Genomic DNA, 27,721 nt, shown 5'->3' with positions numbered 1-27,721 from the left:
CAGAGGACTAAAATACTTTCAGAATCACATATTTTTTCCCCTGGGACAAAAAAAGAATTCTTTTTTTTCCCCCAGTGTAAGCTTTTGAATTATAACAATCAACATACATGTACAGATAACTTAAAATATTTTATAAAAGAATCACTTATTCTTACACGAATGGCCAAAAAGGATTGTAATGTAATTAGAATGTATGTAAATTATTATATAATTTATTTAAATATACATAATATATTTATATTTATTTATATAGTCTGTGACACTTTCAGTAACATAAGGATTCTAATGCGGGGTTGTACATCTAAGTCGGTTGAGTTATTGAGCTAATATGATGGAACAAACATACGCACACTCTAAATACATTACACACCTTTTGTCTAGTTTGGTTGTATTGTGTTAGTAAATACGCCGTTTCAATTTTGAAAATTGGAAGACTGATTGTGAAAATATAACATTTCTGAAAAATATCTGTTATCGAGAGTATACCTGATGCATGCAAAAGTTAGCCATCAGTCCACTAACAAATACCCCCTTTTGAATTTTGAAAAAAAGACGACTGTTTGCAGCGATTCAGGAGCACCTCCCAAAATAGCGTTCCAGGGACACTACATTTTTTACAATTTGATGTTGATAACTGGCCTAACCTCGCAAGAAATGCTTGCATGACACCAAGTTACCACAGGAATCCCATTATTATAAACACAAATTTTTTTAATTTATTTTTTATTGTTAATTTATTTTATCCAAGTTTAGTTCTATTATTTTTGTAACTTTATTCATTCGATTGATTTGATTCATTCAATTCAAACCCAGCTAACACAGTGATAGAGGCTCACAGGTCATTAAAGTTTGTACTTCAACTGGCAAATCTTCACTATAATATATTTTTATAAGTATACACACATATATACATATTTTTATAGCCTATGATACTCCTTGTAATGTAAGGATTCCAACGGTGAAGGGGCGGCATATTACTCAACCCAGGAAAGTGTCCTTGCGACTCTAATGAGTTTCACCACCTATCAGCAAGATAGGTCGGGTTACCGGTTCTGGATCTTTTCCTTATTTTCTGCCTCTAACCGCTAAGGCCAGGGACACCGGCCCGGGTATGCTGTTCCCGTGCTCTGCCCCAGCAGCCAGATCTCGGTCGTTATGTTTATTCTTCTTAAAGTAACATCTTTCACTTCATGTAATCCACTTCCTTTGCTCGTGTAACCTCAGACACGAATCACTGAATTGTCAGCTATTCCTCTATACCTCTCAGCGTATACTTTGTTTCAGTTTCCGGGGAGTTGTACGGAAATGGGGATACAGCGTCAAGAATGACGTCACGATTTCAAGATGGTGGTGGTCGGCCATCTTGTATTGTGACGTCAGTGACGCCGTACCCTGTCAGTGGTACCAAGTTGTTTTTTTTTGTCAGTGTTGTCAACCTGGTTATTTATATGTATTAAATTATTGAAATAATATTCCAAAGTTTGGAAGCAAGTAAAAGGGATATAGAGGTACGGGCGCTAAATCCAAGATGGCGGACCACTGTTACCTTGTAATCCAATATTGAGGTGCCCGCCATTTTGGAATTTCCCTTCTTTCCTGTGAAAATTTTCCTATGTGTATATTGTGTATTTCCCTGTGTATAATATGTGTACAACACAGTGAGCGCTAGACAAATTTATTATGTACCAATTGGAATGAAAGATCTAATCTCTCTACTCTTTTCATAGTTCCCTTCTACTGATCATCTTTTCTTTGTGGTTGCTGAGCGCAGGATTAATTTAATAAAAATTTTAGTAGGACTAGAATGGTGAAATAAGAGTTTGTGTATATGTTAAGTTATGTTGTCTGTATTTATAACTAAAAACTTCCAGGGAAGAGAGTACGTAAGAAAATGATTCCTTTCAGACATTTTGTGTGTGAATGTTTACAGCACATAGGATGAATTGAATTGTACAGGACTATGCTTATATAATATCTCTCTTGACACTTTGTTTTTGAGTATGAATCATACACGCATCATTAAATAATCAAAGTTCAAAGAATTCATTGTGATGGTAAATAAATTCATTTATTTTATAAATTATCCTCAGCATGTAAAGTTATGTTTACACTATTTTGGGATTGCTGCTAGCCAGTCAGCATAATCATGTTGATGCTGCGAACGCAGTGCATTGTAAAGTTCTCTAGATGCTTTGCTGTTTTGCTTCAGAATTAAAATAAAAATTAAAAAAAGGAACAGTTAAAGGATAGTTAATAAAGCACTTTCTGTTACTTTTGTTTTTATTGTAACAATAAAATTTTAATTCGCTATATAATTACACTTTTAATTTATTTTTTAAAAAGTTTTATAGGATGCAGGGTTTAATTTTCCAACAGCTGTAGGATGCTTCTACTATTAAACAGAATCACTCAAGAGCATATTCAATCCTTCTCACCGTTAGTCACTTCTGATTTGATCAAAACTTATATAAAAAGTATTCTTCTAAATTTGTTTCCTAAAACACATTTAAAATGAAGTAATATATACAATTTAATGAATTATATAGTGGGAGAATTTGATGGGGAAAATAGGTAAAATAGTCATTTGCGAAGGAACAATTCAGTAATTAACCTTTTTGATACTGACAGAACCAATACTTATAAGAAATTTAAATGAAGAAGCATCAAATACAAGTAGCGGAAAATTGAGTATTTTGTATAATTTTCATAATTGATAATGGTAAGGTAACAATTAGTGCACCTTATGTGAAGTAGTATCATTTATAGTCCATTTGCATTGCCTTTTATGTTATAGCTTTTTAGGAATTTTCAATGGGGTGGTTGTTTTCTGATTGGTTGGAGTTGGAAATTTCCTTGGAGAATATTTATTTGTTAATATTTATTTCTGTTTAGCCTCTGGAACCACTATAAAGTATTATTTCAGAGAATGGATGGAGATAATATGATTAAATGTAAATGAAGTGTATAATCTTGTATAGTCTCAGGTCGACCAGTAATAATAATAATAATAATAATTTTTTTTTGAGGAGTGAGGTGGAAATGCATTTACACACTGAGTTTCGGGCTCCCGCTGATGGTATTATCCAATCACTATCAGCAGACTACAGACTAAAACCACCCCCTTTCTACCAGGACTCGACCCGGGACCATTTAACACATTACGTCTGGTTGAGTCCTCCTATACTAGCCTGATTAGGTGCTACCTAATTTTCAGGACTATCCAGGTCAACCTTTTTGGCCCCGAGAATGTTGCCGACGAATCGGGCTACACTTTCCCAGCTACTCAGGTCACGGAGCATCATCGTAACCACGTTGTGGGGACTCAGTGCTCCGTGATCCGCCTCTAGTGTCCCTCGATCTGCCGCCCACCGAGCACATTTGAAAAAGGTGTGCTCAGCGTCGTCCCGTACACCGGGGCAATACAGTCGGGGACAGCACTTGGCATGGAGGTAAGCGCGGAAATACCCGTGACCCGTTAAAAATTGGGTCATGTAGAGTACTCCACTTCTCCATGCCGTCGCTCCTTGCATGGTCTGAGCAGAGGGATAAGCTTTGCGGTCCATCGTCCTCGGGTTTCGTGGTCCCAGGTCTCTTGCCATGCGAGGAACGTGCGAGTGCGTTCCTCGTTGGCAATGGTCACCCGGTCTTCGCCTGCCCGTCGCCTCCTGTAGATCACCTGGCGCTCTCTTGCTAAAATAGCAATGGGTATGACGCCGGCGAGCAAGAGTACTGCAGGCTCGGAGACCGTCCGAAACGCGGAAGCGACTCGCAAGGCTGCGGTGCGTTGCACCTGCGCGAGCCGCTTCCGGTTTCTCGCAACTCTTAATGCCTTGGCCCAAACTTCCCACCCGTATAACAGGATGGAATGCACCGTGGACATCAGCAACCGCCGTCTGCTGGCCTTCGGTCAGCCTACATTCGCTATAAGCCGGCTGAGAGCAGTTACGGCTCTCGCAGCTTTGTTGGCGGCTGTACGAAGCTGCTCAGCAAAGCTGAGTTTCTAGTCAATCATCATACCGAGGTACTTTGTGGCCGGCTTAGTCTCGACAACCTCTACCCCTACCCGCAGAGAGAGAAGGGTGTCGATACGCTTCTTTGTGAGAACCACGATTCCGTTTTGCTGAGGGCTAGAGACAATCCATGATCGTCTAACCAGGCACCGACTCTGTGCATGGCTCGACTGAGCCTCAGTTGGGCGCACTCCACGTCGCGGTCTGCGGCAAGTAGCGCAACATCGTCAGCGTTCCCAACCAAGGCAGATTCTTCAGGCATCTCCAGCCTCAGCAAGCCATCGTAGACGGCGTTCCAAAGGACGGGGCCGAGAATCTACCCCTGCGGCGCCCCTGACGTGATCGTAGTCTTACGCCAGCCTGCTGCGGTCTCGTAAATGAGACCACGGTTCCTCAGGTATGCGTCTTCCACTCTGAGAAGGTATTGAGGCAGATGGAATGAATGCTCCACGGCTCGAATTACGCTCCACCGTGCGGATTTGAACGCGTTTTTTACGTCCAACGTAACGAGAAGGACCACACGTCGCAAAAAATGATTGTTGCACTGCTCGCCGCACTGCCTCAACAACCTCCTGAATTGCGTCTAGGGTCGACCGACCCTGCCGAAAACCGTACTGGTTAGGTGACAGGCCACCTGCCTGATTCATCGCCGTAAACAGTCTTTTCTTTAACAGCTTCTCCAATACCTTCCCAGCTGTGTCAAGCATACACAATGGGTGGTAGGAGGACGGCGACTATGGGGTTTCTTTTCCCTTGGGAATTAGCACAAGACGCGCGGTCTTCCATCTGGCGCTAAAAGACCCAGCCTTCAGACATGCCTTTCAGCGACCGTAGGACTCCTTCCAGTTCCTCCATCGAGAAGAGCGGGAAGTCGCCCATGTCGCTGAAGTCCCGCTCGGCACGGACCGAGTGGGCCGAGAACATCTTAACGACGTATTCCGATTTAGCCTCGTCTAGTGGAGCTGGTGATCGCGAGATCCCCAATCGCCGAGTTATACTATCTTGTAACCTAGCCCCCCAAGGGTCTGTATCCACGATCTCCGCCAGTTCTTTCCAGCAGCGTGCCTTGCTCACGTTGATGGCTCGATGGAGCCGCTTCTTTGCCGTCTTATACTCGGCTGACCTGGCGTTCGCGTCTATGCAATTCCTCGCACGTTGCGCCACTTGTCTTGGTCGAAGACACTCTCGGCGGAACCTCGCAATCTCCGATGTCCACCAGTACACGGCTTGCTTCTGGTGCCTCGGCCCTCCGTGGGGCATGGAAGCGTCGCATGCAGAAGCGATCAGCCGCATGGTCGTAGCAACTACGGGATCAGCGCCAGCGTCCCCCCTGTTGGTAAAGGTTTCAGGGGCTACCACCCCTGAGGAGATCTTTCTGTTGAATTTATTCTCGTCGATTTTGTTGACGTTATATCTTTTCACCAGCAATGGGGGCCCCGGGCGCTCTCGTGTACCATCTAGGACTCTAAATGTGATATATTGGTGGTCGCTACCGCTATGATCCACGAGAACTCTCCAGTCCTGAACGAGCGTTACCAGCTCTTCGGAGGCGAGGGAAATATCAGGAATGGTTTCCAAATATCCTGGACAGCGGGACGTCGTAGTGTTCCCTGTACTGAGAATCACGAGTCCAGTACTTGCCACCATGTCCAGAATGTATTTCCCTCTGGAATTGGTATGCGCCATACCCCAGTCTACCGCCCTGGAGTTGAAGTTCCCAGCTACCACCAACTCACCAGCGGCAGCGAGGATAACATCCCTTTTTTTGGCAGAATAATAATAATAATAATAACTCCTGAGTTAGGTAATCCCCACATCCGGAACACAACGTCTACGTTCCACGTCCAGGGCGGCAATAGCTGTACTTATGTACAATACGTATAGCTGGTTAACTGGGTTCCGAGTAAATTCCTCGGTTTTGCTTTTTTACTTTTGACCTGTTTCTAACTTCAGGTCACCAGACGGACTGGATTTTTCGGCCACCTGTAGGACATGGACAAATAAACGATTTGGAAATGGACTCACACCATATTTAGAGCTGGTGATGTGGCGGCTCGGGTCAGTGTTATTGCAGGTTTAACGGAGACCCTTCTGTTGTCCACATGCCCCTGCGATGGCAAGCATGTAGCAATGGTGGCCATGTATGTCGGTGTATAGGAGCTCTGAAAGCTTCGTTGAGTAGGAGCCTGGAGTCAGTGCAGAGATTGCGTATTCGCTCTCTGCCAGGACATATGACGGTTCCACCGGAGTACCGGACGGACCTCCAAGGTTAGTAGCCCTGGAGTGGGTGTGTACCCCAGCGGTTAGCCTCGCTACAGAAGGGATAATTTCAAATGAATACACTTGAACACTAATCGTGGCAGAGGGTGCACGTAAATACCTTCGTTTAGAAACTCTCAGATTCGCCACAAGCAAAGATTAAAGAGTAAAGAGTCAGATAAAATCAAGAAAGATGCTGACAGAATCAGTAGACAATTGAGAAAGTTGTTTGGAAACATTTTTAATTATTACGAAGGAGAATGGAAACTTCCAAAAGGTCAGTCCATTCTTAATCGCTAGAGAGATTGCTAATTGTGCTGATGGTCCCGTTAAAGAAATCCGGAAGACTTTTAATGGATTGCACATCGAAACTATTAACGACAGTCAAAGCCAGAAAGTCCAGGCATTGAAGAAGATCGGTGAATTTGCTGTATCTGTGCAACCGCATAGCAACTGTACAGAAGAAGAAATAGTACAGGAAATGTCGAGTCAAGGAGTGATTCAGTGTCGCTAATGACCAAAGTAGTCGATGCCCCTAAAAACCTTAAAAAAAAAAAAAAAATGTAATAACTTTTAAATCGATTACACCTTGGGGAGTTAAATGTAATCGTATTGTATTTTTGTTTATCGCTGCCACTCTCTATGAATGCTAAATCAGTTTCCATGAAATATTTATCAAATTATTCTTACTGTGTTTATGTAACCAGTAGCAGTCATTTGGTAGCAAGTTTTCCCTGTTACAAGACTCAAAAACTTTATTTTGACATTTGTAGTTTACTTCTATCTTTACTACTTATTTGAACCTATGTTCCTAATTTTTGTCAAGATCAGTGACTAGTATGATTTACAGGCAGTTAAAATCTAAGGGCACGTATCTGTGCCTCAACAACTCTTATAAAGAATGTTTGAAATGGCTCATCTTTTGTATTCTTGCCCCTTAAACCTTCTACTTTCTGTAATGACTGTATCCAAATATATGCATTCCTTTTACATTCCACCAATTTGTATACACTATTACCTTGAATATCTTTGTACTAATTTCTATATTCCAGATGTCCAGTACCCCTTGATTTTCACAGTGGTCATATTATGAAGCCAGTAGCAAGTAATGTTCAAGATGGTATTTCCTCCTTACCTTTTTGCTTCAATCTTTTTCTTATATCATTCATAGCTGTTAAAATAGCAATAAAGTTTACTATTTATAAGGTGTGGAATATTACTCTCCTGGACTAAAGTTTGTGAAATCCAAAACTATTCAGTTTGAAATAAATATTTTCCAGTCTTTATTTTTATATCCATTTAATTATAATTTTTTTCCTAATTTTCTTTTTTTGGTCTTTTAAGAATAACATTTACTTGGGCTACAATTATAAACAGCTCCCTCACAAAAGTTAAATTATATTTTTCACAAAACTACAGATAAAATAAAAATTTTTATATGTTGTAAATTTTGAAAATTTCATCATTTAAGTAACTGAAAATTTTGTCTGATATTAGAAGTCAGAAATTTAAATCTGCAAGTACAATGTCAGTATACAAAAGGAAAAAGGTTAGCTAAAGAACTGTTATACAAGTGTTATTTAAAGGGGCTACTACAGGACAAATTCCTTGCCCAAAGTGGATGTTATAGAACTTATTTACTTTCATTCATTTTAATGTAGCATTTTAAAACCGTTATTGTAATATATCTGAAAATACTTTGTGCAAAAAAAGCCATTAAATTATTTATCTGTTGTTAAAACTGCTGCTTAATCTAAAAGTGCCCAATTGTTTATTTTTTAATAAATTCCGTTAGAAATACGATTTATTTGTACTGATTCATCTTTGTAAACACAACTGTTATATTTACGTTTGTATGCATAGAAGTGCACAGTGAATTTGATAAATGTTGGATTGGCACTATTTCTTTTTCAGCTTTTCAAATGATAGAATTGTACAACATAAAAGAGCATAGCGTTCATGATTCTTTATACTATTGCTGAATGATTATATGTAAAGTTATATTATAATAATAAAAGACATACATTATTTTCTTTTATTTTAATAAATTCAATGAATCAATGAAGAAAGTATTAAGACAGATCAGATATACATGTGAGTTTATATGATGAAGAGTAGTTAATTGAATGTAGCCCACCAGGCTGGTCTAGTAACCCACCGGGTTGGTCTAGTTTTGAACGCGTCTTCCCAAATCAGCTGATTTGGAAGCCAAGAGTTCCAGCATTCAAGTCCTAGTAAAGCCAGTTATTTTTACACGGATTTGAATATTAGATCATGGATACCGGTATTCTTTGGTGGTTGGGTTTCAATTAACCGCACATCTCAGGAATGGTCGAACTGAGAATGTACAAGACTACACTTCATTCACACTCATACATATCATCCTCATTCATCCTCTGAAGTATTATCTAAATGGTAGTTACTGGAGGCTAAACAGGAAAAAAGAGAGGCTGGTCTAGTGGTTAACTTGTCGCAAATCAGCTGATTTCAAAGTCGAGTGTTAAATTTAAATCCTAGTAAACTCAGTTACTTTTGTATGGATTTGAATACTATATTGTGGATACAAGTGTTCTTTGGTGGGTTTCAATTAACCACATCTCAGGAAGGGTCGACCTATGACTGCAAACTACACTTCGTTTACATTCATATATATCAGGATGATATATCCTGACTCATGATATACATAGGTGGTTCCACTGTAATAAGGTGGAACCACCTTACACCAGAGGCTAAACAGAAGAGAAAGAGAGTTAATTGAATCTGTGATATAAGTTGTAATCATCTACCTGTAAGGTATAAATCTAGTATGTAAAAAACACAAATGATTCTTTGATTTGAAAAATGACTAACTTTTCACAAAGTTAAATGATTATGTCAAGGATGTTGGAAGTTTGCCAATTATGACAAATGAACAAAATATAGCAGAATAAAGTGAATTCTTAAACATAAAAGGGATTAATTTAGTGGTTGTTTTAACCTGTTCTTCAACAGGATGCTAAGTTTGAAAGCTAAACAGATTATTATTTTCACAACTCATCATGATTTTCATACTTGTCTGATGCATGGCCCTTGCACCATGCATGATTCTTATTGCTTTATATTTTCAACAAAAAATTTTAGTTCTTTGTAGATCCAACTTCTTTTAATTTTTATCATTCTTGATTTTTTAGGCCTCTCTTCTTTTCACCTTCTGCTGATCCTTCTAGCAATGTTTTAGTCAATCCTTCTCCTCATGATATCTCTTGGACAATTAGGTTTCCTATTCTGAATTAAGCTTGTCCACAATCTAATCAAGATTCTAAATTTGTTCACTCTCCTCATTACTTTTTTATTTTCTGATCTTCCACCATTTAAGTATATCCGTTTCCTTTTTCCTTTTTTTTTACATGTAGTTCATATTATCCATTTCTTTCTAAATGTTCTATGTGATAATTCATCTGCATGAATCTTTATCATTTGCTTTTTGAATCTTATTGATTCATTATTCAATTTCCTGTAGAGCATCTCAACTTCTTCAAGCTTGCTGTTTTTTTTTAATTGCCTATTTTCTTACATTTTTAGCTCTAGAAGTTAGTTGGGACACTGGCTGCTAAATGTTTTGAGGCTCAGTAGTTGTTTGTGGCACAGACATTCAGTCTTAAGCTTTAAGGCGACCAAATGTGGTGGTGGTGGGAGAAATGCTAAGCAAACTAAATTCTGTCTTATCCAATTGATGCAATTTGTTTCACCCTCCATTTAGTTAATTTCTCAGCTCTTTTAACTAACTCCCTTTAATATTACTTTTATTTCTACTACCATAATTACAGTGCATTTGGAAAGTTGCTGTGAACTGGAATGAAAAGAAAAGATGTGCATTAGCAAGTCTGATATCTTGCTGCTTCGTAACTTACGCATTAGCTTTGATGGACTTTCTGCCATAGCATCTGAAATATCTGTTTGTTAATTTAGGTGGTCGGTCTTCCACTTTGATCAGCATCTTCAGCAGAGTCTGTTCGAAATTTTTCGATAAGAGTTTGAAATGCATTGTATTAAGGAACAGCAAGTATCCGAAAACTTTTCAGAAAAATTGCGCTTCCCTAATTCAGTATATTTGTCACCTTCTTGAAAGGCATGTTCAGTGTCTTTCTTGAAAAGTGTATTCCTCTATTAAAAGAATCATTTCTTTTCTCACAACTGTTGATTCTGATAAACGAACAACACAAAATGAAAAAAGAATATTCAATAAATCACATCTAATGTCTTAGTTTATCACTGAGCAATACCCAAAGAACCACGGGCAACCAACCTAACATAAGAAGACCAGAATGCACCACATGATTCTAAAATATACTGTAGAGTGACTTTTTGAACGCACTGTTATGATCACTATCAATAAAAGCACCTGGCAGTCTACATATCTGATTCATTGCATTTTTCAATTTCTCTTCTGAAAATAAATAGTAGTTTTTTATCTTTTCATTTCCAGCAAATTTCTAAAAAACTACCAAAGAAGTTGGAGATTTTGAAATCTCCAGCCTTCTTTTGTAGTTTTTTTTTACTAGCCTTATATTACTACCATTATTATTAGTATATTTTGTATTATTTATTATCCTTCCTCCACTTTCATTACATGTTCTCAGTTGTTTCCTTTCGCTTGTTCATCCCTCCAAAGTACGTTTGGGTGCCTTACAGCACCAGTTTCCATATTATTATTCTACAACAATGTTTATATTACTCTTCCATAATTTTCTCTTTCTCTTAATACAGTACTTCAATTGGTACCATCTTCATATTGATTAGTTGCCATATAAACTTTTATTGAAAGCAGGTTCCTGGGTTTATTTTCATTCTGATAGCACTTTTCCCATCTATCAAGTAAAAACTATCCTAGTAAACTGCTATTTCTTTTTTTTAGAATTATTCCTACATCACTTCTGCTTTTTTACTTCCTGAATTGTAACATCTTCTAATAACTTCATCCTTTCTCATTTCACTTTATTTACTCCAGTTCCATTACTTCTATGTTTACGTTCATCACTCTTTTAAAATGTTCTAACTTCTTTTTTTTTGCAAAAATGTTTCTACATTTAATGTACCTGTACGTATTTCCTTTCCATCTTTTTCTGACTTCCAATTGCTGATTACGTAAACCAGGTTGATAAACATAGTATTTATAGTTATTAATTTTAATTTGCTATCGCATTTAAAAGACAAAAAAAATCAGGAAAAACATATCCCTATTTATAAGTTGTTAAAAATTGCTTTTTGCACCCTTTAGTAGATGTGGTTTCTAATATGCTGGCTCTCAGTGTTATTTTCTTGAAAACATTGCATAAACCACTCTACATCTTTCTGTTTCACATGTATCAGTGAGTATAAAAATCTTCAACATTTAAAAAGGGAATATGATCTTTAACTTTCAGGCAAGTAATACAAAAAGTACATCGTATGAATATTTATACTTCCTTCCTCTTCATCCACCAGTTGACCTTTATTAAATAGTTAATTCCTTTTCCACGACCACTTTCAGTTCTCTTCAGTATCCTCTTTAAAACCTCCCTTACTTTATACCCTAGCATTCGTTATGACTTATCAGCACTGTCCTTGCCACTTAACTGCAGTTTTAATTTATTGATCAGGCAAACACTGTTCTATTCACTGATAAACAATCACTGACAAAAACGATCCGTTATCAATACTTTCTTTTGGAGCTATAATTTCTTAATCTCTTCCTACATGTTCTACAAGAAAGACCTTCTTGCCATGTATCTGGATAAAAGTCATTATTTAATTGTTATCTGAATAATTCAAACCATCATCTGAATTGCATATGAGAGATATACTAAATCTGTTACTTTAGCAGCTCCCAAACCATGCACATGGATATAAAGAGCCTCTTAAATTTTTTGACAGGAATTGTGCACAATAGATGTGTAAGTAGCATCGTTCATGTTATAGTAAGCCTTTTAAATATTAAGTTGCTTACGTGTACTTTTATTTTTGAATTCATTAATGAGATCTTTGAATTGAATTCACCAATGCACTACGCTATTCTGTTATTATCCTGTTCCAGCATATTTACTAATACAATTGGTTTTGTTATTCTTTGTTTCTCATAACAGTTCCATAAGGACTGCGGAAGTTGTCTCTTTTCCCAGCATTTATTTATAATTCATACCGCATAGATAAATTGGTACCAATGTTGTGGGTAAATTGCATATATTTTATTACAATTCTTAATAGTCACAAATAAAATCAATAATTTTATTGTAATAACATATAAATGGAGGAATGAAAAAGTACTAAACTTTACCGACCAAATTCTAATTAATACGCTACTATATCTACATCAATGTTTATCGAGTGACAATGGATTAAAGAAAATTTGAAAATGTATTGACTGGTTTTTTGAAACAATAGGACACTGTGGTTCAATGTAACTACAAAACGTGATTTAAAGATCACCACAATTACAGCCTGTGAATAGCATTGGAAATTGTCGAAAATATGAAAGGTTAGAAGGGGAAAATGTTGAATTAGCATAAGAAGTACTTATTATTTTATTATTATTTAAGGACTTATACAGTCGGCACAAGTCAACACGACAAGCAGCACCTTGACTTAAACATTCCTCGTTCAATTACTCATAATGTGTTAAGGAACCTTTTAAAATTTGTTCTTGTCAAATAGTGCCACCAATCACACAAGAAGATAGGATTAATTGTAAGAATTCTGCTTGATTGTTTGATGATAATTATCTTAATCAAATAGCTCGATCTTATGAGGCTACTTTTCATTTACTTTTAAAGGTAAATAAAACAAGATTCTGGGGTTCAGAAAACTCCCATTTCAATGCTGAGCACATCCGGACAGTTTGAAAATTGTGTCACAAGTGACATTGGTGAGATCACTTCATTTTTCGTTTATGAACATTTACCTCGATATATTGAAAAGTTTTCCTTTCCTAATCTACAATATTTACAACTTATATTCCAGCAATTTGGACCCTGCTACTGCCACGAGTATAACCGTTCATCATTAATTAATAAGTGGTTAAATAGTCTGGTCCATTTGAAATATGATTATAGCTTCGAATTTAATAATCTTAAAAATTAATAATTTTTTCCAAAGTAAATAATTTTTATAAAATAAAGAATTAAAACAGCTGCAGGCTTTAGCTAAAATATTACAGCAGCTTTTTAACTTTTCTGTCTATCAGGATAGACAAATGTAAAAATTATGGGGAAAATAAAAAGGTTTTGTGTTTTTTTTTTTTTAATTATGACCATTTTCATATATAGGTGACTATATAAATAAAATAGTTTAATAGATGGTAAACTCTTTACACAAAATATACACTGTAAATACAAGCAAAACTTTTTTTGTAATGCTATTAACCATAAAGAGAAGGCTAATCAGCTATTTCAAAACTTACATATGTGCGAATATTTTGATGTTGCAAACAGTATGTAAGACCAAGACATTCAGGCTTTGAAGATGTAGGTTTTATAAACTGATAACCACTTACTGTGAAGTTTAATATTTTGTATTGAAAAATATTTTTGTTTAAAAATACCTGCAACTGAATAGTTTTATATATTAGAAATAAATACTTAAAGGATATTTACATAAACATAAATTAAGATATTAAATAAGGCACCTAAAAAAAATTAATGGTCATGGGAATTAATAAAATAAATAAATACATTTTTTAAACAATAAACAATAGGTGCATTTGATGTAATAATTTATGACTGCACACACAATGTGTGTATATATATATATATATATATATATATAATGTATATAATGTATATAATGTATATATATATATATATAATGTATATAATATATATATATATTATATTATTATATATATATATAAATAAATAAGTAATGTCTCCTTGGTTTGGATCCAACAGGCATCTGGCTGAACACTAGATTGAGAAATGATTACAGATAAGGAAACAGTGGGTAGTAGATAAGGGACAAAATCCTCACGTTGACCACAATACAAGCTCATCCAAAAATCTTTAAGGCACTCCTCAATCAGTATTCATATATTTAATCGATAATTTCTTCAGGAAATTGAGGTATATTTATCAGGATAGAAACAGCCCATTAGCGATATATATTTTTGCATTTATTAAGTTAATTATGCATTATTTACTTAATGTTTTGACCACATCAAATATATGCTTTGTTTTTAGATACTAAGGAATCAGCTGAGGACTGGTTTGGGCTTCATGAAGAATTTTAGAACTACATAAACTGAATATAAACTACTTAACCAAACACTAAATGCAGCAGTATGTTTAATAAATACAATTGCGAGATAGTTATAAAAAACTAGAATTAGTACTATTAAACATTAGTCAGTACTTTGATATTTGAAAGATTAAAACAAAATAAAATTTGTTCTTAATAAATTAGGGATTAAAATATTACTCTAACACTACCATGAAATTAGATTTATGTAGTTACTTGTTATATTATTTTCTATCTCATTAATACACGAATCTTTTCAAGACATCCTTATTCACTGTTTACAAAACATCTGATACTATTACTTTATTTATAAAAAATAAACCTCTGGGAACAGGATGGCAAGTGCAGTTGCATAATAACATAAGCAGTAGCCAGGATTTTCTCAAGGGGGCAAAATATGAAAATGTTTGTTAAAAATTAGTTTTGAACATTTTAAAACGCCAAAAGTAATAATTGGAATGCTATTCGAAACTATCTAAATCATAACTCAGCACTACCCTATGAGAGTTCTGTGTTAATCCTGACAAATTTCTTAAATTTATTTTTAGCTTCCAGAACACTCTTTTTATGCACACTTATCATGCAAAGACCGACAAGCCGATTTTTTTGTCATTGTTGACTGTAACCAAGTTTTTATCCTGCGTAAGGTGCTGAAGGATCTTTCGATAGTAAACCTTGTGCAAGTGAGATAAGTAGCGTCCATTTTATGGATGGGTAGAACAATTGAGTTTCTTTAACTACTGCAACTAATACTACCTCCTTCAGTTCGGCATTTGGCACATTTTTTCCTTTCCATTGGTTGTACAGTTCACAAACGAAATCTTTAGTAACAAAATAAGATTGGTCAGAATACTGACTTTTCCATGTCAAGTCAAGTAAATTAACGAATTTCATTCCAAAACTGTCTTCCTTACTAACTACGTATCATAGTTAAAAAAAATATATTTCATATGTTGTTCCCGAGTGACCCACTGTCATAATAAAATCACGGTAAACAAATTCAACAGTCATTACTGATACATTCAGCAAAGTGTTATTTTCTATTCAAACAGTTAACATCACATTAATATAGTTATATAAAATGCTTTGATTATACTGAAATGGTTAATAAAATAATATCACTGTCAGACACGTTTTTAACCTGTTTGATTGCTGAAATAGCAATATATTGGTGGTAACGATTGTTAAAATGTAGGGTATTCTGCTCGCTCCAGTTCATTTTTCATTTCCTGGCTATATGCTTGAACTGTTTAGCTGTAATAGCATAAGAGTCGTAACATTAATACAACTAATAATAACAGCATTTAGTGTTACATTATACTATGCATGTGATATTTTTTTACTTTTTTTTTTTGTTGCATCTTAAATCGGAGGGAGGGATTTGGATGAAATTTGTGAGAATGGTTTTTAGATATGGAACATTGATGCAAATTCATTTTGGCAAGTAACTCGGGTGTGGAGAGATACGATCACCTTAAGTTCCGTTTCTCTGAATTTTACTCAAGAGTAGAATGATTTTTATACATAAATATTCTTTACATGCATCCTCACATATTTCAATGTTCTACTTCAATTTCCTCCTACGTAGCATTTTGTGGAGAGCCAAGATCTCTGTAGTGAGAACGTTATATAACTTTCCCGTGGTATATCTATATATATTTCAATCACGCGCATATAAATATTTATACATATTCGTGTGTGCGAGTGCGCGATTGAAACAAATAGATCATATTTTATATTTTTCTTTTCCTAAATACTTACATTTATAGCTTTTCCGTTTTTAATTGCTAAGTGTATACTTACAGTAAGTGTATACTTACAGGGCTAATAAATTTACATATATATGAAAACTTTAATTCAAACTGTAACTTGTTTTCTTTCAGTCTTTCTTCATCTATATTAAAAATTGGAGTTAATTGTTTAAAAAAATCCTTCATCATTTCTTTGCTTCTTAAACGTAAAGTACATCTGAAAACAAACGCGAGAATAAACAAAACTTAGGAAATTATATAATTTTTATTTACCATTAAACACACAAGTTTCGGCTCATTATGTATTATAGGCAAAAGTGATAATTATATTTTTGTATGTTTTCTAAATTATTAAAATATGAAAATCTACCTTACCAGCAAATTGATTGTGTCTCTCTTGATCTTTCAGTGCCTAGACCATCGTCAGGAGAATAAAATAAAATCAAAATGATTAAGCAGTCATGACGGTTAACACTTATAGTAGTTGAACGGTCATGACTGCTTAATCATTTTAATTTTTTGACTTATTTTATAACATTATTTTATTTTGCTGACGATGGTCTTAGGACTGGAAAATCTATAAAGACACATTTAATTTGCTGGTAAGGTGGATTTTCACTTTTATAATTTATTAATTATATCAGCGGTAACCAAGATTCAGAAATTGTTTTTTTAAAAAATTAATTGTTTAAATTAACTTTCTAAGAATTTCATTAAGTAAATATGCAAATAGCAGAAACAATTAAATTAAATGATTAATTAAAAGAGTGCCTAGGAAAAGTAATCGATCGTTACTTTTAATTGAGTTAAACTAGAAGAGTGCTTAGTCCAAAACAGCTAAAAACTTAATTAATCGGCTAATTAGTAGTATAATATGTCCGGGTTCAATCGTCATGTTGACCTTTGACCCCTTGAGTCTAAGTTGAGGCAGAACCTAAACGTATGTTTTCCAAGATTATCCCCTGTTTGTAGTTAAATTTACCCGCTGAAATAGTGGATTTAGTGCAAAATATATAGCAAAACACGGGTTTGAGATGCGTCCAAAATTACAGCAAAGAACCAACTAAGAAATTGACGATTGAATTTGGACGTGTTTTTTCACGGGTTTATTCGAATACATTAAAGAACGGTTGCTTTCAATAATGAATGTGTGTTCACGTTAAATTTACATGTTGAAACTTTTGATTTAGTGAAAAATTCGTCGTAAAACATATGCTTGAGATGCTCCATGAGGTTTTACCTATTGTATTTTATTATATAGACCGCTGATGACGTCATGGGGAATCCCGTTTCTTATAACATGACGTCAGCTGTCAATAATTCTTTATATTGTTGATCTTTGATTCTACCGTCTGACCCTAATATAGTGTGAAAAGCTTATAATCTATAAGACTCTTTTCTTTTCCTGTTTAGCCTCCGGTAACTACCGTTCAGATAATACTTCAGAGGATGAATGAGGATGATATGTATGAGTGTAAATGAAGTGTAGTCTTGTACAGTCTCAGTTCGACCATTTCTGAGATGTGTGGTTAATTGAAACCCAACCACCAAAGAACACCGGTATCCACGGTCTAGTATTCAAGTCCGTGTAAAAATAACTGGCTTTACTAGGACTTGAACGCTGGAACCCTCGACTTCCAAATCAGCTGATTTGGGAAGACGCGTTCACCACTAGACCAACCCGGTGGCTCATAATCTATAAGACTAGAATAAAATATCGTATCGATTTATAGACTCATACTAATTTCTATCTTATAGCCTTATAGCCTTAATGAACTAATGCAAAGTTTATTTCATATTTGTAGTAAATTGTCAGACGGTCACGTAGCATATATATGCAAAAACTTATCTACAGTTTCAAAGCGATATAAAAAAATTATAGCGATAATAAAGATATATTAAAGTTGTTAATTCAACGAAAGGTATTTTTATCCATATACATGTATTAAATCGGCAACTGTTTTCGATGAAACACAACTGCCGCCCATCGAAGCGTTTTATGATAATTTAAAGAAACAAAACATCTCCGAATCGGATTATATGCAAGCGCAAAACTTTTGGAATCGATTTAAAATTGAAACGCTCGGTGAATACCACGATTTCTATATAAAATTGGATGTCATGTTATTGGCCGATGTGTTTGAGACTTTTTGTAATAAAATGATTGAAATAAACAATTCAGATCCGTATAATTATGTATCTGCTCTACGTTTATCGTGGTTTGCAGCCCTCAAGGCTACAAACGTGCGATCAGAACTCGTTACAGATCCCAATATGTAAAATATTTTTAAAAATATTTTTAAAACGCCACTTTTTAACTAAACGCACTGAAAGGTAAAAAATAATTTTAGGACGGTATCTCAGAACGGATTTGACAACAAGCTTTACGTGAAAGTCATAACTTCAAATTAAAAATTTGTTGTTTTTGCCAATATTTTATATACGTGATGTATGATTTAAAGAGATGCCTTGTCATGAGCACCCTACTCTTTAGGGCATCTATCACCCGTATAAAAAATTGACAAAAACAACAATTTTTTAATTTGAAGCCATGACTTTCACGCAAAACTTGTTGTCAAATCCATTCTGAGATACCGTCCTAAAATTATTTTTTACCTTTTAGCGTTTAATTTAGGAGTGGTTTTTTAAAATATTTTTTATTTTCTTCTTTTTAGTTCATTTAGTAAAAGACTGGTTTTTAACATATAAGTGACTTAACAGTCACTTATACTCAGAGTGATGGGTACCGATCGATGGGAAATATTGAGTCGTGAAATATTCAATTTTGGCACACGATACAATCAAAATTCTACGACCACAGTTTCGAAATTATTCTTTAAATTACTCCTATATTAATTTCAGTATAGTGTTCGTTATACCAACTCGAGAATGTAACTTCTCTTATAAAAGCAGTAGAAGAAAAAACCGCTACCAACTTTGTTTAATCGAATTAGAAATAAACCCTATTTCACGCTGAACTTCAATAATGAAATTAATATATGACAATATATAACTTAACAGATTTTTATATTTTTATACTATTTCACTGAAAAAAAATCACTTACTGGATATCAATTTTCTTAATTATTTCCTTTTCTGTTTCTTCATCACTGAAATACAAACAAAAATTAATGAGTTAAAACTCTTAACAATATACTTATTATCCGTGCTCTAGTCGTACAACATCTTTGTTGATGAGTTTGAAGCTTAATGACTTGCTTTATACGTACATTAGGAACTTTTATTTATGATATTCCCAATATATTTGTTGTAATCTGGTCAACTAGTGAAAATAAGCAACCACCGTATGGCCCATTGTGAGAAGAATGGTATGGATGACGTGTAAATTAGGTGTAGTCTTGTACAGATTCAGGCCGACGATGATTAAATGTGTGGTTAATTGAACCCCGACTAAATCATTTTAATAAAGCAGTGAGGTGGGAAGTAAGCATAATAATCAAGAATGATTTGTTATTATCTGAGTTATCAGTGGAGAACGATTACAGAGGACAAATGCGATTTCCAATCGCATTTGTGATGAATGCGGTATAAATTAAAAATTTCTTTTAGTATTCTTTAGTACAGTGCTTTCAGAAAGCTGCTGTGCACTGGAATTATTGACGTGTAATGACAAAACCTTCTTAATTATTACTTTGCATGTTTATTTCATTATTTTAAAGTAATGGATATTACAATAACTGGAATAGTTTATAAAAGGTGTTGAAAATGACCTCTCCAAACATTAATACAACATTGCACACGTTTCAGTTTGTTTTCAAACACTTTAACCGACTGATGTACTGCAATGTCTCGTTCATATGTAAATCGTAGTCTGTTTTGCCATACACAGCTCTTTTCGATACCCCAATATAAAGTAATCTTTTTCCTTACTTCTGTAAATTGATGTATCCTCCCTTATGAAACCATTCTTCATCTGTTAAAAACATTACGTCGAGAAGACCTACGCAATTTTGGTTAATAAAATGTTTAAACCGTTGAAAATAATTTAGTCTTTTGGCATGATCTGTAATTTTCAGTTCTTGAACACATCTTACTTTGCAGGGAAAAGGTTTTAGTTGTTTTCTTATTGCTTTATGTGCGGTAGCCGATTTGATATCTTGCTGCTGTGCTAACTTACGCATTGGCTTTGATGGACTTTTATTGATATCATCCGAAATATCAAGCAGCTTCTGTTCGTTTAGTTTAGGTGGTCTTCAAATTTGATCAGCGTCTTCAACAGAGACTGTTGCCCGATTTTTTTTCCAGAAGATTTCGAACTGCATTGAGGTGAGAAAGAAGAGTTTAAAAACTTTTCTGAAAACTTTGCTAAACCACATGCTGTTAAATCAGTTTTATAAAACCGATTTATAAATCAGTTTTCCGAAAACTTTGCTAAATCTGTATACTTGTCATCTTCAAGAAAGATGTGTTGCGAGAGAAAAATGCATTACTCTACTGAAAAAAAACTATTGTATTTCTCGCAACTATTGATTGCGATAAACAAAATAATACAAAACGAAACTAAGAATGTTCAATCGCAATTCAACAACTGACGTCTTGGTTTATTAGTGAAAATGCTCAACGAACTCGCAGTGCAACCAACGTAATCTATTACGCAACTAATAGATTATTCATTCAACATTTTTCTTACCCGATCCGATTCCACTCCTTTTTTATTCAGATTATCTTCACTTTTAAATCGATTGTCATATTACATTAACTTTTGCTTTAAAAATATAAGTGTTGGTTAAGTCCTTTTTTAGTAACAATAGTCGAAATTTATGAAATAAAATGTTTATAAGAAGGTACTTTAAATATGTAACTGCTAGTTAAATCTATTTTTTTTTTTTTATTTCAGTTGTACTAATTTATGCTAATAAAATCTTTATAAAAATGTCATAAGAAAGGCTTGCATCGGTGGTTTTTAATATCACCTTGTTCGAAGGAGATATACAGGTAGACCAAAATTATGATGGCTGTCAGAGTACAAATATTGATAATACTAAAATATAGCCTAATATCTTACAAATAAAAAATAAAATTTTTTAAATTCAGTTTCAAGATTTGCTGACACAAATTATAAGAATAATCTTCAACAGCTTTTAAAATTATTTATACACTTAATAAGGAGTAAACTCTTTTATCTGTCGCAGTATGGTCCTACAATAAAAGGCGTTCCACAATATTTTATTTTTGTAGTCGTTAGTAATAACAGAAAACTTTACAATTTGACGTTAAATTTGACTGAAGAATTTAAAAAGAGTTCCCACAGTGTCATTTCTCAATTATCACTTAACAAATTTATTTTTTAATCGTCCATTTGACTGCTCGGAAATGGACGGATCAACTGACAATCACGGTTAAGAGTAATTATTTTTTAAATTATTTATTATATTTGTTTCTTATTGTCATCGAGATAAATTAAAAAAAATAAAATATATATACAATTAACGTGAAATTTTTTTTAATCATTATTATTATTATTTTTTTTTTGTATTAATAAAGTTTGTTTTTAACAGATCGAAAATTGGTTTTTACTATTTATTTACTGAGTTCCATAAAAAGAATTTGTCAATATTAATTGCAATACAACTGCAGGATCACTTTTCTAAATTTGTTCAGTCAAATTAAATTTAGAAAAATCGTACGTTGATTAGTTATTAATGTTCTCAGAAAATGAGGTACTGCCTCGCCTTGAATTTGGAGCGTAAGTTTAGCCAAACTTTTTTCGAAACAATTAAAAAACCGGACGTAATTAGACACAAGTTTATAAAAAATATTTGCTTTATTTTAACTTGTAAAATGTACATCGTTTATGAAGTTTAAATCTTTTCAGCGGACTCCTGATAAACATATTTTATAATATATAAAATAAATATTATTATGCACCGATAATTTTGTTAAAATAATGCTTACCTTAACTGAAATTTCATTTTCTGCATCAACTTCCCACTGAAAAATTATTAAATGGCAACCGGTTACGGAGGTGAAATACTTATTGCATCATTAACATATGATTTACTTAGTAATTAAAAATAAATTTCTTTGCTCTGATTAATGGTGGCTCAAACTTAAAAATAAAAAAAAAAAAGATGTAAACACTGTACAATATGATGTAATTTAAATGTACAAATTTTTTAAAATGAGAAGTACATAAAATTTTATTTCATTAATAACTTATGATATTTTTTCATATTTTTTTTTATTGTCATTATTGAATTATTATTTAATGTATTTTTTTTTTACAATCACAGGTGAATAATTATTATTAAATTAAAAAATTAAAAAAAAAGTAAATGAAGTCGAATTTAAACCGATTTGCTCTTGTAATATAATATTTCATTAGATAAAATGTTATTTGGCTATAATTCTGAAGCCAATGAAAATAAGTACCACTTATGATATATCGTTTTAAAGCTCTCAATGAAGGCTTATTACTGCAATTAAGAAGAAGTCCAAAATCCAACTTTTTTGGATTTTGGGCTTTTTTGGAACTTTTCGTTCCAACTACATGTTACAACAGTCCTAAATCCAAAATTTCAACATTCTAAGGTTAATCGTTTTTGAGTTATGCGAGATATATACGCTCATCCATACGTACAGACGTCATGCTGAAACTAGTCAAAATGGATTCAGTGATGGTCAAAATGGATATTTCCGTTGAAATCAGAACACCGAAATTTTCGCGATCGCAATACTTCCTTCACTTCGTACGAAAAGGTAAAACAATATCAGTAATTTTTATGGATAGTCATAAATAATTTTACATCGAATTAAATTTGGTTCTTCTTTCCTAATAAACGTTGGAGTCTGTTAAACAAGTTAACAGGAAGGAACCCTTCGCCCAATGACTGCCCAAATGATATGAGGATGATATGTATGGTATATAAATGAGGTGTAGTCTTCTACAGAGTCAGGCCGACCTGAGAACCCTATTGCCAAAGAACACCGGTATTCACCTTCTAGTATTCAGATCTATATAAAAGTAACTAACGTTTAGTAGGATTTTAACCTCAGAAATCTTGAATTCGAAAATTGACTGTAAAATAACTGATTTGCGACGAAAAGTTAACAAAAAAGAAAATGTTCTTTTTTAAATTTATCATCTTCAAAACATTACAAACTTAATTTTTTTTTCATGTGTATATATATATATATATACATATATAGCCAAAATCTTGAAACGAAACTTTTTTTTTCAATTGTACTGATTTATGCTAATATAATCATTATAAAAATTTCATAAGTAAGGCTTGCATCGGTGGTTTGTTAATATAATGCTGTTGGAAGGAGACATAAAGGTAGACCGAAATTATGATGGCTGTCAGAGCAGGAATATTGACGATACTAAAATATAGCCTAATCTTTTAAAGATGATAAAATAAACTTTGTTTAATTCAGTTTCACAAGTTTCTGTCACAAATTATCAAACAATCATTATCATAGCCATTTTTAAATGATTTTATACACTTAATTAAGTGAAAACTCTTTTATCTGATGCTAAACGGTTCTTAATCTTTATCGTTAAAAGTCGTTGCACAATATTTTTTTTCTGTAGTCGATTCTGTTTAGTCAAGAGCGGGCGAAAGAAAATATTAATCTAACGAAGATTTTACTTAAGCGCATTACAAGAGCCACCCATTTTCTTTATTTCATTGTTAAGTTGTGTTATCGATTCAATACGTTATAAATAAGTTACGTTTACTTATTTCCGGTCGATTTACGGCAAACAAAAATTCCTCAATGTCATGAGAGGCTTCGCAGTATTAAAAAGAGTCATCCGTGATATGATGCTGCAATTGGAACTCCACTAAATCATAGAAAATATGAATCCAGACAATAATTTGCACTTGTTTCTTTGTTCGTTTCATTTCCTATGACTTTAGTTTTATGAGTTATTTGTATGACCGGCTTTTAAGATAATACCAATAAATAACTTTGAATTGTTGGAACCGCCACCCGTTTCAAATGTGGTAATATAATTCACTAATCATAAACCTGATCATATGTTTTTTTTTTGTATTTATGAACTGAAAGAACAATTCTTCCTCTCTAACGACAGTAAATCCAAAATCATTCAATAAAACATCACATGAAAATACCTAGTAGACCCGATTTAATGCCCGTAAAAGAGTTATCATATTACTGACTGCATTGAATCGATTGTAAGAAATCCCTTTAAATGAAAAGTCCTCTTAATTAATTCACAGTAACAATTCAACTATCAATGACGTGCAAAGCCAGAAAGTCCAGGCGTTGAAGAAGATCGGTGAATTTGCGGTTTCTGTCCAACGCATAGCACACTGAACTCATCCAGAGGAGTTGTTGTTTGTCGCGATCTTCTTAATTGTACAGAAGAAGAAATTGTACAAGAAATGTCGAATCAGGGAGTGACTCAGTGTCGCAGACTAACCGTGCGAAGAAATGGTGAATTTGTTCCTTCGGCCTCGCATGTTTTAACATTTAATAGGCCGAATCTTCCTGAAAAGGTACGAGCTGGCATCCATCGGCTTGATGTACGAGCATTTATTCCGCAGCCGATGAGATGTTTTAAGTGTCAACGATTCGGACACACAGCAGCTAGATGTGAAACGCAGGAAATATGCATATGTGCAGAGAAAACACATAAGGGGGACCCATGTAAAGACCCTCCAACCTGCGTTAACTGTAAAGGGCATCACAATTGTCGTTCAAGAAACTGCCCTACATATAAATTAGAAACAGGAAGTCAAAACGCTTCATAAGGTCAGTTATCCTGAAGCGAAGAAGATTGTTAATCAACGTACACCACGACCATCGACTTCTTATGCAGAAGCAGCGGCTGCCCCTTCCACATCTAAAATTAACGTGGAACAGTTGCTTAACACGATGGCTCCAAGTCTTGCGACGATGATTGAAAGAATCATCGATTCAAAGATCGAGTCGACTCATCGGATGGAACAAACTAAACATGAGAAGGCTCACTCTCCGTCTGACGCCGTTGACATGAGAGACGCACCAGCACAGTTTAAATCACCAGCTAAACCTGCGATTACTAAGCCATCGACTGAAGTAAGAATAAAAAATCTTGACTTATCTAGCAAAGAGAAACCGATCACTCCGTCGTCTAGTCACAAGCTTAAAGAAATTGTGACAAGAAAATCTGAATATACGGAAATGGAGGTACAAGTTATTATTGAGAAACCACCAGACGTAGAGAATATAAAACCTGTACCAATAGAGCCTCCAAAAGCGCAAATATCAGCTTCGGTGAGAGTATCTATTTCAGCTGGACCCAGTACTGCAGTAGAGATAGAGTCCGGCTCATCCGCCGCGGAGACATCATCGCTTAGTAGTTTAGATTCCCTAGCAAAGATGCTAACAGCACCGACGAAACCTTCATCAACTGACGTCAGCCGCAGAACGTCACTGGCATCCGAAATAGAGGAAGACGATGCCATGTCTGAGGCCTCAGATACGCTGTCATCACAGGTTGAGGCCGTCAGAAGAATGGAGAAACGCAAGAAAGGATGGCCGAAAGGAAAGCCTAGAAAGTAATATTCTGGATTCGAAGTTAGAAGAATGTAAATTTTTGAACATTTTTGATTCATAAGAATGTGAATCATTGAACCTTTTTTTTATCTGTTTTTTGAAGTGGGATGGGGCTAATGACCATAGTAGTCGATGCCCCTAAAAACCACAAAAAAAAAAAAAAATCATTACAACTTAAGGTGAAGCACTGTTGTACTACATTACAATATCTATCCTTCTAATTCTCCAGTTAGTAAATACATTAAGTCGATACGGAACATGCGTTGATATCGTATTATATAATATCATAAAGCTCGGTAGTAAAGGAATTTGGGAGCAGATGTAGAGGGCTGTGAGACTAAAATTTGTAACATAACTGTAAACCATTCAATAAACAGATAACTACCGAAAGTACTTATTTTTATAATATTAACTATATTTTATGTAAAATAAATAGGCGAGTGGGTTATCGCTTACTTGCATACAAATCACTGTTTAAGTATATTTGAATCCTATTTTTTATTATGTTTTGAGATTCTCATGTTTAATTAAATAAATTGAGATGATAATAAAAATAATTAAGACAGATTAAAACTTAAAAAAAAATCCCTTTCGGCAAGCCGGAAGCCGGAGGTAGATTTCACCGTGTTAAGTAAGTTATAAAAAATATTTCCACCTTAAAGTTAAGAAAAACTTCTAATTTACTCAATACGACAATGGTTGCATGTGAAAAAAGTTTCACATGTTTAGCATTCGACAAGCCCCATTTTCTTACAATTCCAGCAATATTTTGGTCATCCTTTACCATAAGGGCTGGTCATATCAAAAATTGTTTCAGACAAACGTTTTAGGTAATGTTTAGAGGACTAACGACCACTTTAAATCGATTCGATACCGTGCCTATTAAGGGAGGTATGATTTTTTTTGTCTTCGAAGTCCCATTTTTTCCATCGCGTGGGCCAATGGTTGGTGATATAAAAAAAATTACTTAGATAGGTTTTAGGCCCTTACCCAAAAAAATAGTAGAAACTTTAAACGAATTCGATATTTTATTTAATGTGAAAGATATATACACCCCGTGGTCCGATTTTTCCCATTAACGAACTCGACCGAGATTTTGGTCTTTATATTTTACGTATCAAAAGTGATTGTCTCAAAACTACGGCAATTATCGTCCTCATAAGGGAGTGAAATATATGCATAAAAATGTATATATAAACTTTTGAACTGACGGTGGTTTTGGGGAGCTGGGGGATACGAAACGCGAAGATATGTCGAAATTTTCCGGAAGTCGAATCATGGTACCTATTACAATAAGTAGCCTTCTTATTAAATCTACCTGTTATGCAGGAAAGACATAATGAGATTATGAAACATGAATAAAAAATTTCAGTCCCCACAGTTTTATAATGTCTAAGTGAAACGATGTAAAAATTCAATAATACATTTTTTTATTGTCTGGAAAGTAACTCACGACTCATTAAATTATTTTAATGAACGAAATATTATGTCAGTTTTAAAATTTTTCAACGATACTCTAAGTGATTTTACAAATTTCACAGTAAATCTGGTTTGAGTACAGCATCATTATTTATTGGATTTATATTACTCGAACTAAAGAGGTACTCAAAAATTTGTAGACACAGAAGAATTACAGAGAAATAGATTAAAATCACATATTATTTATTAAATTATTTCATAGCTGTGGTCATTTTAATCGGAAGATGAAGTTTTGATGATATGTAGGGATGTCATGCCGGTTCATACACCAACAATTGCGCATTATTGGAGATAAAAAACATTCCCACCGATTATTTGTTACATAATATTATCATTCTTTATGAGCAAAATTTGTTTCAGTTTGTTCTGTTCATGATTAACTATGTATTACGACCATAAAAAGAGTAAAATCATTTTTTACAATATTTATCTTTTTTAAAATTT

General features: G+C 34.2%; 1 protein-coding gene across 7 annotated transcripts in view; it reads right to left on the bottom strand.

Moving 5' to 3' along the window:
- Positions 1-2,272: 2,272 nt before the first annotated feature.
- The window catches only part of LOC142333100 (uncharacterized), a 97,560-nt gene continuing 72,111 nt past the window's right edge, over positions 2,273-27,721 (bottom strand). For 6 of the 7 annotated variants that reach the window (XM_075380007.1, XM_075380011.1, XM_075380008.1 and 3 more), the window contains 5 exons: positions 22,184-22,219; positions 19,333-19,377; positions 16,337-16,484; positions 13,684-13,830; positions 2,273-2,495 (listed from right to left, as the gene is read on the bottom strand). In XM_075380007.1, coding sequence (XP_075236122.1) covers positions 2,457-2,495; positions 13,684-13,830; positions 16,337-16,484; positions 19,333-19,377; positions 22,184-22,219 — 415 coding nt within the window. In that variant the 3' untranslated portion in view covers positions 2,273-2,456. The remainder of the gene's footprint in view (positions 2,496-13,683; positions 13,831-16,336; positions 16,485-19,332; positions 19,378-22,183; positions 22,220-27,721) is intronic. The other variant, XM_075380009.1, reaches the window with a different exon arrangement.

Source organism: Lycorma delicatula, chromosome 12 (assembly GCF_047948215.1).
Source record: "Lycorma delicatula isolate Av1 chromosome 12, ASM4794821v1, whole genome shotgun sequence".
Classification (NCBI taxonomy): Eukaryota; Metazoa; Arthropoda; class Insecta; order Hemiptera; family Fulgoridae; genus Lycorma; species Lycorma delicatula.
The sequence above is the reverse complement of the archived record's forward strand: the minus strand, read 5'-3'. Positions and strand labels throughout refer to the sequence as shown.